The following is a 12,736-nucleotide window of genomic DNA, read 5'->3' as shown; positions in this document are numbered from 1 at the left end:
TCAATAACAAAGGGTGTGGACATTAACCAGTACAGCTCTTCCTGAAACTACTGAGACTTGTTCAGCCCACTGTCACGACAGCCCAAAGTGCCAGGGATTCCGCACATACTAATGAGGTAGGGAACTGGTAGGTAACACTCCAGCTTCCCAGTTCCAGACAGTTCTACGTGTTATTTTTCAGAAGTCCTCAGCAGAACTAAGCCCTTATTATCCAAAGCTATAGCCCATCCATTAACTCACTCACTATTGGCTCTTCTATCCATCACACTTTGTTCAGTCTCTCACTTATGCTCCTTGAGATCACTTTTCAAATCAATTACCTGCACCTAAGTTCTTGCTTTAAGATCTTTGTTGGGGTAAGTCCCAAATAAGATGACTGCATAGAATATTTTGCATTGTCAAGACTTAGAACCTAAAGCAATATCTTCACACCCTTCTGAAATTTTCTTCATTCCTGTGGCACGAAGCAATTCCATTCATGTATAAGCTTAAAAACAGAGGAATTACACGGGCAGCCGCTAGCTGAGGTGGTGTGATTTACAGGGACAGCAGTTAACGAGCAAATACCAACAATACTGACTGTTCTGTTATCTAACGTGATTCTAAATTAATGTATTTTTCTTCCCTAAGCATCTCCAAAGCCAGGATCTGGAATTTCATTGCCAGATGATACACTCCTCACATCCCTTTTCAACTCTGGGCTTATTTTGCGCCAAAAAGAAATGCATTTTTTCCTTAAAAGATTTTTACAGCTGTATTCTTCCTCTTGTATTGATGAATTTCCAGACGAACTGTGTCAAGGATTGGAAAATACACTGTTTTCAGAAAAAGTCTCACATGACACAGTCAAGGTACTGTTTTCAAACATTATATATTTTGGAAAACTTCTTAGAATCATTGTTATATTTCTGAAGGAAGCACAATTGAGAAAACGCAAATGGACATAGTGTATTATAAATTTCCAATATGTATTTATAAAATGAATAAATCAAGTCATTTGCATTGAATTCTTTCCAAACAAACAAAAAAAATCAGTCTTTTGTTTTGAATTATCTTGACTTTGGACTTCACCATATAGTGCTTTCATTTTTATGATTATGGACTTGCCCATACCAGACATGTCTATATTTCTAAGCCCAGAGAAGTGACCTAAAAATGTGACTTCTTCCAAATTGAGAACCTTTGCTTATCTTATCCTGCTAGATTGTTGGGTAGGTAATAATATTTTTTTAAATCACTATTTTGAACAAAAGAGTGAGGTGACTATTAATAAAGTGTAATTTTAAAAAGTAGTGGGAAGACCTACTAAGAGATATTTAAGAATTCATTTAAAGAAGTGATTCTCAGAGTTATGGAGTTGCTCTCAGGTCAGTGTCCCGCCCACATGGGAGGATTTTTTGAATTAGTTCCCAGATACTGGGGTATTGGCATGCCTAATATTCAACACCCCTATCTTGCCCAGATTATAAATCATTTGAGAAATAAAAGAGTTTAAGAGTTTGGGATTAAAAAAATACCCAACCTTATGAGTTGTAATGTTGACATTGCAGGATATGGTTTATATTTACTGGGAAATTCTGTTCCTAAAAGCAGATAGCAAAGTAGACAGATTTTGCCAATCCAGCTGTGTTTGTTTGCTTGCTTGCTTGCTAGTTTTGGTCACTACAGGCCCCCTTAAAATCTGTGCGGACAAGGACCCCTTTAAAATCGGTCTCATGAAGGAGCAGAGAATGTTCACTCCCTACAAACCATTCTCTCCCAAGAAGAAAGAGCATATCCAACATTTTTTTTCCCCCAATTGACCAATCAAGTAGCTCTACAGGGGAGGGGAACGAGAGGAAGCAGAAAAGCCAGGAATGTACTGTAAATGTCTGGTCCTCTGCAGGGAAGGAAGTAGCAGGAGTGGGATGAAATCATTTCCATCTAACACCAGATCCCAATTCACCCCTCCAGAAACTGCGACTCCCTGTGAGGATTACTGCCACATATCCCAGATGCCTTAGGTACTCTGGCACAAGAAGCAGAGAAGGAGAAGGTGGAGAACTATAGTCTTGTGAATGTGTTCTCGTGACTATTTTGCTAATAGGTGTGATTTCTTAAATACTGTTCCGAAAGGAGCTCTGCTTGCGTATTTTAGTATTAAGGGCAGCCTACCATTACCCATCTCCTAAGCATGATGCTCTGAACATAGGACCTTGAATACATTGTAAATATCTGTGACGTTTCTAATGGCAGCAATGTTATCAAAGACTGTTGTACCCTGTTTGCTCTTTTTTTAAAAAAATATAATTAGTGTAACACTCTCCCAGAATAATCAGCTCTGGAGATCACTGTCGCTCGCCTGACAGGTGCAAGCCACCTAATCATATGTTCGTTTCACTGGGGTAGACGGCTAACGAGCATAGAGCCTTTTGGATTTTTTTAAAAAAATAAACTGCAAGCTTGGCTGATTTTTATAATAACGTTTTTGAGCTTTTAATCACTCAGGAGGCTATTTCAATCAAACTCTTTCCATAATTTGATACTTAATCCTGCTTTTCCTCCACAAAGAAGTAGATGTCTTTCCAGAGTGATCATTGCTAGGCTCCAGGCTCATCAGTGTGTGCGTCTGCGTCTGCGTGTTGTTAGGTCTACCGAAGCTCTTTGGTGGAAAAACAAAGGTGCCCAATAAATTACATTAAAACTTCCAAGAAAAGAAAGATACGATTAGAATGATGCACAACGCTGGGTTGTTCGTGTTTAGACTCGTCATAAGGTCAGATATTTGACTAGTGTAAAGTGATTTGCGGTTCATAGGACCATGGCAAACAAGAATTCTCCTGGTAGGTCTGTTGTTTTATTCCTCCCAAGGAACAAATCAAACATATCGAAAATATTCAGTGTATGGTTCATCAATCAGCATATGTACTTAATTCCATTAGCAACTAGATTTTATGTTTTTTCATTTCATTTTATTTTTTTTAAGATTTTATTTATTTATTTGACAGAGGGAGAGGCAGCAAGAGAGGGAACACAAGCAGGGGGAGTGGAAGAGGGAGAGGCAGGCTTCCTGCCAAACAGGGAGCCCGATGTGGGGCTTGATCCCTGGACTCTGGGATCATGACCTGAGCCGAAGGCAGACGCTTAACCGACTGAGCCACCCAGGAGCCCCATAGATTTTATGTTTTTTTAAAGATAATGGAAAACTAAATGCCTATTTTGATATTGACTTTTGTTACAATTTACCATTATTAGACCATCATGTTAGTAAATGCTGTATATACTGAAATAGTAAATATTTGCTTATTATTTTTCTCTTCTTAGTTATTAAATATGAATTCTTATTAAATAGTTGTCAGAAACTCTGAAAGGCACTCAGATATGAAAAAATATGAGAAATTATTTTTTGAATCAATTATTTACCTGAATTAATTTTAGTTTAGCATTTTTAAGTGATTATTTAAACCTAATAGTCATGTTTATTGTTTATTTTGGTCATGCTTTTAGTATCATAGTGCTAATAAATGAGGATTCTGGCTTATAATATCCTTTTATGATGATAGTCTCTAGACATTTTTGAGAAGTTTTCATCTTTAATATTACCTTTCAGTCATGACATATTTTTCTTTTATCAGTAGACAACTTGAAAGGTCAGAGTCTTTATTTCTCTTTTTATTTTATTTTGAAGACTCTCATTGACAGTCTTATATTATATCTTGAGTAAGCTCAGAAATAATGGGAGGTACAAAGCCTTACAGAAACACCAGGCATTTCTTACTGGCCACTTACGTGTTCCCCTTCATCATCAAGCCTTAAGACACCTTAGATGTCAAAAGTTCAATAGAAGAATTGCTTCCCAACTACGATGCTATAATTTTGGGAATAACAACAAGTTAATTTTGAAAATAGTTTGCACTCCATTAAGGAAGGTCCTTTTCAGATTTGATATATTATTATCACTATTATTATCTCTCTGTTATCTGTTATTTTTTTGATAGCAACCATGCTTTGTTTTCTGAGCTACTTTTAAAAAACTGAATAATTTATGAAATTGCCAGCTGCATTCTACACATTTATGTTTCCTGAAAACTCCTGATTCAGGGGTCTGGTTCCATCAAAGCTAGGCCCAGATTTACCAAGACTGAAATTACAAATCAGCCCTGTTCATGTAAAGAGGGAATGAGAGCAATTGATTTTAATATTTTACAGCAAAAACTGTGTCTTATTTTGCATATGACACTGCAAAAAATGCCGTCGGAAAGTAGATATTATTTATAATCATACCCTCAGTTTATTCACCACTGAATAAACAAGAAGAAAAGGAGATGTTCTTAGAATCTGAGGTGATCTTGAGACTGAAATGATAGCATTGACATTTTCCTCTCTAGATCTTTACTGTGGGAGAGTCACCAAAATAGAAGATGTCTGTTGAGTCCCATGGATTTTTTTTTTCTTTTTTAAAAGATGTATTTATTTATTTTAGAGAGAGAGAGAGAGCATGAGCAGGAGGGGCAGAGGGAAAGAGAGAGAGAGAGAGAGAGACTCTCAAGCAGACTTTGAGCTGAGCACAGAGCCTGATGCAGGGCTTTTGATCTCACCACCCTGAGATCATGACCTGAGCCAAAATCAAGAGTTGGAAGCCTAACCAACTGCACTACCCAGGCACCCTGTGTTCCATGGATTTTGAAGCATATTTTTTCTGTAGGAGAATATTTTCTGGTAATCGGGGACAGTTTTGAAAGCTACACCCATAAACAAACTAAGACAATTCCCAGAGTTTTATAATGTAGCCAAGACTGAATGGATATTGAGTGAAAGTTTTAAATATTGAATGAATTTATTATTACCAACAATTAAACTCTTTTTGATTTTTCCCTAGTTATGTCATGACAGTTCTCTACACTCCGATTTATCATTAAATAAGCTCTCTGCCAGCCCATCTTCTGGAGATGTGTCATCAGATATGAATATACAAGATTTAAACAAAGAACTTTGCTTTCAGTGGTACCTTCCTCCTTTAGAAAGACCTCCAAAGGACACAGAACCTATGGTATGTAATATAATCACAAAGCTAAATCTTATATTTGAATATAAGGTTTAACTTGACCATTATAATTTGAAAATAAAGAACAACCCCTTGTCATATAGATGAAAATATACAGCAATATAGAATCTATATTGTCTAGTAGAATGAATCTGAAAATAACTAAGAAATCAGGAAAAGTCTGACTTGAGTTGATAATTTTTCCTTTTTTCTGATCTTCAAGGGAAACTTTCCAGTGTGTCACCATAATATAGGATGTTTAATTTTTTTTTTGCAGCCATTCCTTATCACATTAAGGAAGTTTTTTTTCTACTGTCCACTTTGCTAAGAACTTTTATCAAAATCTTTTGCTGTGTCTATTAAGATTATTTTATGAGTTTTTAAATATATTAATTGATTTTTTAAATATTAAATCAATCTTGTGTTCCTGAGATAAACTCAAATTGGTATTGGATTTTTGCCACTGTTTAAGAGTAATATTGGGTTACAAATTTGCGTGTTCATACTATTTTTGTCAGATGTATTTTGTATCAAGATTTTGTTAGACTCATAAAGTGAGTTGATAAATATAACTATGTTTTTCTATTCACTGGTGACATTTTTGTAAGTTTAGAGTAAACTTTTCTCCTCAAATATTTGGTAAGAACTCATCAGTAGGGGCGCCTGGGTGGTACAGGGGGCGCCTGGGTGGCACAGTCGTTAAGCGTCTGCCTTTGGCTCAGGGCGTGATCCCAGTGTTCTGGGATTGAACCCCACATCAGGCTTCTCTGTTAGGAGCCTGCTTCTTCCTCTCCCACTCCCCCTGCCTGTGTTCCCTCTCTCGCTGGCTGTCTCTATCTCTGTCAAATAAATAAATAAAATCTTAAAAAAAAAAAAAGAACTCATTAGTAAAGCCATCTGATCCTAGTGTTTTCTTTGTGAGAAAATAGAAAATTAGTAATATAATTTTCAATAGTTAGAGGCAGTCATTAAGCACTGTACTCATTTAATAAATGCCAGAGTTGGTATCAGTTCTGATTGGGTCAATATCTGTTCTAATGGTTAGCACCCCTGTCAAACCAAGTTTTAAATATTTTGACTATCACCCCTGTTTATAGAACATTGGAGTTTTCTGTTTCTTCTTGAGTCAGCTTTAAGTTGCTTTATCTAGGAATTTTTTCATTTTATTTAAAACTTCTATCATACTTTTAATCTCTCCATTGTATTTGTATTGTGTCTCTTTTCATTTCTTATATTTGTGATTTGTGTATTTTTTCTTGATCATTGTCACCAGAGGTTTCTCATTAGTTAATTTTATTTCACTAATCCATATATCTTTCTTCTCCTTTGTTTTTGTTTTGTTTTGTATTCTTTTCCTAACTGCTGACTTCTTGAGGTAAATGTTTGGCTTAATATTCAGTCCTTTCTTTCCTAATGTATGCATTTTAAGACTATGAGTTTCTCTAAACATTGCTTTGGTTTCATTCCACAAGTTTTTATTATAGTATTATCATTATCATTCAGTTAAAAATAGTTCTAAAATTTTCATTACGATTTACTCTTTGACTCATGGGCCATTTCAACATGTGTTTTTTACATTCCAAACTACACAGAGCTTATATATATTTTACATATTATATTAGAAAATTATCTTTTGTTATTTATTCTTAGATTATGTTGTTCTGTGATAATAAAAAATGCTCTGTATGATTGATATTGTTGAATCCTGTGTATTTTCTCCAGGAGAGGATTTATTATGTAAATATTCCATTGCTCTTAAAAGGAATGTGCAGTCCTCAGGTGCTAAGGCAGTGTTCATACATATATCCAGTAGGTCAGTTTGGTTAGTCTTGTTCAAATCTCTATCCTTGTTTGTTGGCCTTTAATTTTTTAAAATCAGTTATTAAAAGAAGTATATTTAAATCTCTCACAGTGATTGTCAGTGGTCAGTCTCTCAAATTTTGCTTTACATAATTTGAGATTGTGTTCTTAAGTGCAATCAAATTAACCAAACTACCTGGGTTGGAATCCTAGCTCTGTCACTTAATATATCATTTTGTGATCTTCAGTAGACTGGTTAACTTTTCTGTATCATAGTTATCCTTATCTGTAACTAGAGATAATTGGGTAAATGCCTAACCTCAATAAATAGTACTTGTCATTTATCATTATCGGAAATTATTTTTAAGTTATTATGCTGTCTTAAAGTTTAATAACTTCAAATATACATGTAATATACTAATAAAACATTATTTAAAATCTTCTTTTAAAATTTAGCAACAATATCTTCTTATAGATACTTACAGATATTGTATAGAATAAAGTACACTGTGCCTTACCAGCAAAATTAAAGTGCATAGCATATACGGGAAAAAACCTTAGTTTGCCTCTAAGTGCCCTTCATAAATTTGTATCACACATATCACCCCTTGTTTTAATGTTCATTATTTTTATCTTTATCTAACTCTACATCTTCATCTTTATCCTCATCTATGTCCATATGCATGGAAAGATATTTGCACTAGAGTTAATTGGGGAGCTAATTGGGGATGAGATAGGGGCAAGTATTTAGAAGCAGTTTAATATCGATCCCTGGACAGTTAGAGAAAAAACAGTGATTCACATTCTAGGAGAATCTTGATGAGAGGTCAAGCTTTTAAAAATGGAACGGTTGGTCACTACAGCCATTTGCAGAGGGACCTTCCACCATAGCATTCCTTTGATTGCTGCTCTCTCTAAGAAGAGCCTCAGGCTTTCCCCCATAAAACGGTTGCCATATAGTTTTGCCCTGTTCAGCATTTTCATTTGCTTTTTGCCTCCTGCATTGGTCTACTCTTGCATTTTCCAGCTCTTGAGTGCTGTCCCCTCTAGCTGTGCCTCTGGTAGCTTCTGCTGCTCCTTGACCCATGTGACCCTGTCAGAAAGTGAAACCTCCTGGGCTTACCTCTCTTTGCTTTTGAACACACTTTTCCCATTGGCTTCTTCATTCTGCCTCCTTAGGCTGGCAACCTGCTGCTAACTTTTGGTCAATTATATCTCTTTCTACTCATAGAAAAAATGGAACTTTAACATATCACTCCCCAGGAACATTTAAAGCTGTTTCTCACATTTTGAAAGTACTCTCCTTCATACACTTTCCACATCAAATCCTTGCCAGATAGTCTATATACATCTAAAAATAATAAACCTGCATAGTCTCTTTTGGGGAATTTAGTAACGTAATTTTCAGTTTCTAGATCCAAGAATACTAGTGGACCATGGAAATAAATATTGTGTGGGTCTTGAGTAGTATTTTTTCAAAAGAAATTAAAACAAGAGATAAAACATTTTCTGAAACTTTTGTTTTGTGATGTTGTTAAAAAGAAAATTTCTCAGATCAGTTGATCTTCAGCATGTGTCAGAATTTATTTACTTTCTGGCAAGAGAAACAACCAAGTGATAAAAGAGTATATCCATCTAGGAAGGGTATGGATACAGAAGGATTACATATTTGGGAAATAGCAGCTAATTTTAAAAAATGGAGAAGAAACTATAAAGTTCATTTTGCAAGCTCATGGAAATATCACATCTGTATCAGTCTGAGACAGAATGATCTGAGAAGTTAATGCTATGACTCTATCTGTGGCTGATAATTAGAGTAACAGGGTTTTATCCATCAACAGTTGTATCTGACAATGAACATGGAAGCATGACCTGGTGTGAGACAGAGATTAGAAGGAGAGCACCAGCTAACAAATTCTGTTTTAAACAGGTTGCTAGAGTGGTTTTCTTATGCTGCAAGCAAAGGCACAATAACAGTTTTCCCATTTCTTAGTTTGGGGACATTTTTCCCCTCTTTGGTAATAAATATGTACGTATTGGGTCATGATAAAAGATGTAGTTGCTGACATAAATTTCAGTCAAAAAATTGGGAAACACTGACTTTGATGGACTAGATCTCCTCAGACCTAAGATTCTATCTTTTCAGAAGATAACACTGAAGTTTGTTTGATAATTTAAATATTGGTGTATTTGAACACTTATCTATTCATTATCTTAGGTGTTTAGTGTATAGTTTTGTTTTGAATAACTGGCTAAAGCTCATGAAACTACAAGATACTAGCAGCAGTGAATGTAGAGCTTAGTATATTCTAGATGCTTTGCTTGTATTAACTTCACAACAACTCTATGAAGTAGGTACTATCATCAGACCCATTTTACAGAAGAGGAAGCTAAGACACAGGATAGAGGAAAGCTAGTCAACAAGGAATCAGGATTAGAGCAATCGGATTCCAAGTCTGCACTCCTCAGCATGGTGCTTTGTTGAGTCCTCAGACAATGGTCCTGGCTGCAGGCACTTCTAGCCTCTGGGTGGGATGGTGGTGAAAATTATATCTGACCTAGGGTGTCGCAGTTTCCAAGGACTTAGAGGATGAACAATGCAAGTTAACAGCACTTGATTCACCTACTCAGTCCTCTTCAGTTAATGTAGTGTCTGAAGCAGAAATACTGGTGGGAACCAAGGATGCAGGTGGCAGCAAAGTAGAAATCATAGAACTAGGGATTTTGACATAAAATTTTTAGATAATTCGGAGGGCTAAATATTTCCATGCCACAATATTTTTAGAGTTAAGTTTTTAACTTGGAAAAGTTTAACTTCTTAAGTACAGGATTAGAAATTGTATTATCCTATTTAACAAAACTATCTTTGGAAGAATATAGTAGAACCACATTATAAGCTCTTCCCTGGAATTTTGTTACAAACTAAGCATCTTTTGAACAATTTCAGTATCTTCTAGAAGCAGACACTAATGAGGCTGCAAGGGGCAATCATTTTAATGAAACTCCTGGACAAAGGCTTTACAAATAGTTGTGAAGAATGGCTCAAAGATGCATAACTACAGCTTAGCTTAAAATGGTGTAACTAGAGCCAGAGATTTGATGGCTCAAATTTGTCTTAAGAATACATCTTAAGACCTTTAGCTCTATTCTACCTCTTCTTCTTGCTATTTTTAGTATCCAGAGTTCCCAGTAGGATGCTCTGGATCATAAGCCAGCCCAGGTATAAAGTGAGACTTGAATTATGTGTATTACTTGATCAGACTCAAAGGAATGCAACTCATAGCTAGCAGGGAGGAGGGGCGATAAAGAAGCAATAGTGGGACCTTCCTTTTGGTCTATGAGACCTAATTTGGAGGGAATCAAACTGCTGCATAGGCTGTTGTTTTGCATGCAGCTAGACAGTCCAAGGCACAGTATTCAGAGGCCACAGAAGATTAGGCAGACAAGCATAATCAAGTGCAAGAAGTCTGATCAAGCAAAGCACTGAAAATCAGGACTCCATGTATCAAGTGAAAACACGAGTTGGATAGAATTGGAAAAGTTCTTGGAGATAAGTCTATTCAATACAGAAATCCAGCCAGTCTGGGAACAAGAGAGATGGAGCTGGTGCTCTTTTCTGGAGATCTTTATAGCCCTTGTTAGAGCTAGACTGTATTTCATGGTCCCAAATAAGCAGGCTGTGCATTCAAGACAAGCTCAGTCCTACATGCTGAAGGAAGAGTTAGGGATCCTGGGAAAACTCCCAAGTTGTAGTAAACGCAGCTCAACGTTGTCAGTGCAGATGTTAGGAGTGCTGAAACTCAGAGATCATACAGATGCCCAGGGCTTCCCTCTGAGGTGCCCTGGATTCTGGGTCTTCTTGGCCAAGTGACTAGTGAGAACCTGATGCTGCAGATGAGGCCCAAAATTACTCCCTGCTTCTGGGAGCTGGGGAAGACAATGGCTGCACAAAGGAGGCAGGGACTGGCATCTGAAAGTCAAGAACCAGCAGCACTGGCCTCCCCTGGAAACTCACTAAAAACGCAGAATCTTAGGTCTCACTCCAGACCCACTGAATCAGAATATCTCCCAAGTAATGTATGCACATTTAACTCTGAGAAGCACCGGGCTAGTCCAAAGTACCCCACAGCTCTAAAGATGATTCTCCAATAAGCTACTGCATTGCGACTTAAACCGTAGGCCCCACTGGAAAGCTTCTCTGGCTTCTCTTCGTACCACCCAAATCAAATTTCAGAACTGGAAAGAAACTAAGAGAACGTCTATTTGATGCTCTCATTTTACAGATGAGGAAGCCAAGTCCTATATGGGTAAAGTGACTTGACCAATACAACTTATTAGTGACAAAAATGAAAATGGAGACCTGAGTCTTCTAGTTCTTCATATGGATTTCTTTATAATGTGCATATAACTTAGCTGCTTACTAACTAATTAACAAAATATTGATTGAGTGCACACTATATGCCAGGAATTTTGTTAGGTGATAAGATACCAAGGTAAGAAAGTAATGAATCAACTCCATCTGGTAGAGGAGGGGCTCTTTTTTCACCTATTGCTGGGCTGTAAGGGATTCCCCATTCAAGCCAATTTTAAATAAAGTATTCCTCAATGTTTGTCAAAACCACATCACTTGTTTGCCATTGAAAAACAAGTCTTTGCAGAAGTGAGTAAGGGAGCATTGCAAATTTCATCATGGCTATATTATCTCCTGAAAAATCCAGTCCTGAGTATGCAGGGTGTTACAGGGTGACACTTATCCCTGAGGAGTAAGGATAAATTGGGAATAGAACTAAGCACATGGATTCAATGAGGACAACCTGGGAGGTCAGATGGGAAGCCGGCTTGGGGTTAGCAGTGGGTATAAAAGAATACGGAGAGTGAGGTACCAAGCAGGGTAGGGTGAGGAGCCAGGAGTGGTCATGGGGCTCACAACCCCAGCAGTGATGCCCTAAGCACTTCACATTGACTCACTGAATCCTCACGTGATCCATGAGACGGGGATTACCACATCTCCATTTTACAAATGAGGAAGTAAAGGCACAGTGATTTCATAATTTGCCCAGATCACACAACCAGTAAGTGATGGAGGCAAACCCAGGCACTCTGACTCCAAAGCCCAGGCTCACAACAAATATGCAAGTGAGTTTAGTGTTTTGTTGTTTAGCTACTGCCCTAGTTTATCCAAGTCCAGTTTGATTTCCAGCTGTTATGCTTTGAATTCAGTTGTGCCACGCTCAATTAGAAAAGGCTTTAAAATTGTATTGCAAAACCATTGACAAGTGTCAGCCTGAGGAGGGAGAAAAAGTCATTTTCATTATCAGGGGTTAAATATAAAGTATATTATCTATTTAAATTTTTCCACTAACACGCTTTGGGGAACTTCATTAGCTCTTAAGAAATGTAATGAAAATTTCAGAAATACGAAGATATTAATTAACATGTAGCAGGTGCTGCGAGCACTACTAAAAAAGTACAAGATGTCACTCTTGTCCACAGGGATTTTGTATGCTAGCCTGGGAGTTGAGGTTAACAAACACAAAACAAGAGCAAACACCATAAGATACATTAAATCTCTCTGGGACTCATTTCATTTTCCTTTCAGAAATGTTTCATCAAAAATTTACCATAGTTTGAAAAACCACATTTAAAAGACTTTTAATGAATAAAAAGAACATTTCTCTGTCTAGCTGTCCACATCCCCGAATTACACCATCGGATACAATTACTTTTAACTCTCAGCTGTCTCTGTTTGGTTGGGTCCCCCTCTCCCCAACCACCATATATCTAAATTACATGCTCACATGATAATTCCTTGAGTGATGAACTTCACACACTACTGTGGAAGATGAAGGCTAATATCAACCTGTTTTTTCTCCCTCACATACATTCTTCTCTTCCACATATTCTCTTAAATGA

At 36.9% G+C, this 12,736-nt stretch overlaps 1 protein-coding gene across 1 annotated transcript in view; it reads left to right on the top strand.

Moving 5' to 3' along the window:
* Positions 1 to 12,736, top strand: part of CFAP54 (cilia and flagella associated protein 54) — a 287,356-nt gene that overhangs the window by 235,394 nt on the left and 39,226 nt on the right. The window contains exons 63-64 of the mRNA XM_045779838.2: positions 631 to 851; positions 4,859 to 5,029. Coding sequence (XP_045635794.2) covers positions 631 to 851; positions 4,859 to 5,029 — 392 coding nt within the window. The remainder of the gene's footprint in view (positions 1 to 630; positions 852 to 4,858; positions 5,030 to 12,736) is intronic.

The sequence above is a fragment of the Ursus americanus genome, chromosome 17 (assembly GCF_024610735.1).
Source record: "Ursus americanus isolate L20-20 chromosome 17, mUrsAme1.1.p, whole genome shotgun sequence".
NCBI lineage: Eukaryota > Metazoa > Chordata > Mammalia > Carnivora > Ursidae > Ursus > Ursus americanus.
The sequence above is the reverse complement of the archived record's forward strand: the minus strand, read 5'-3'. Positions and strand labels throughout refer to the sequence as shown.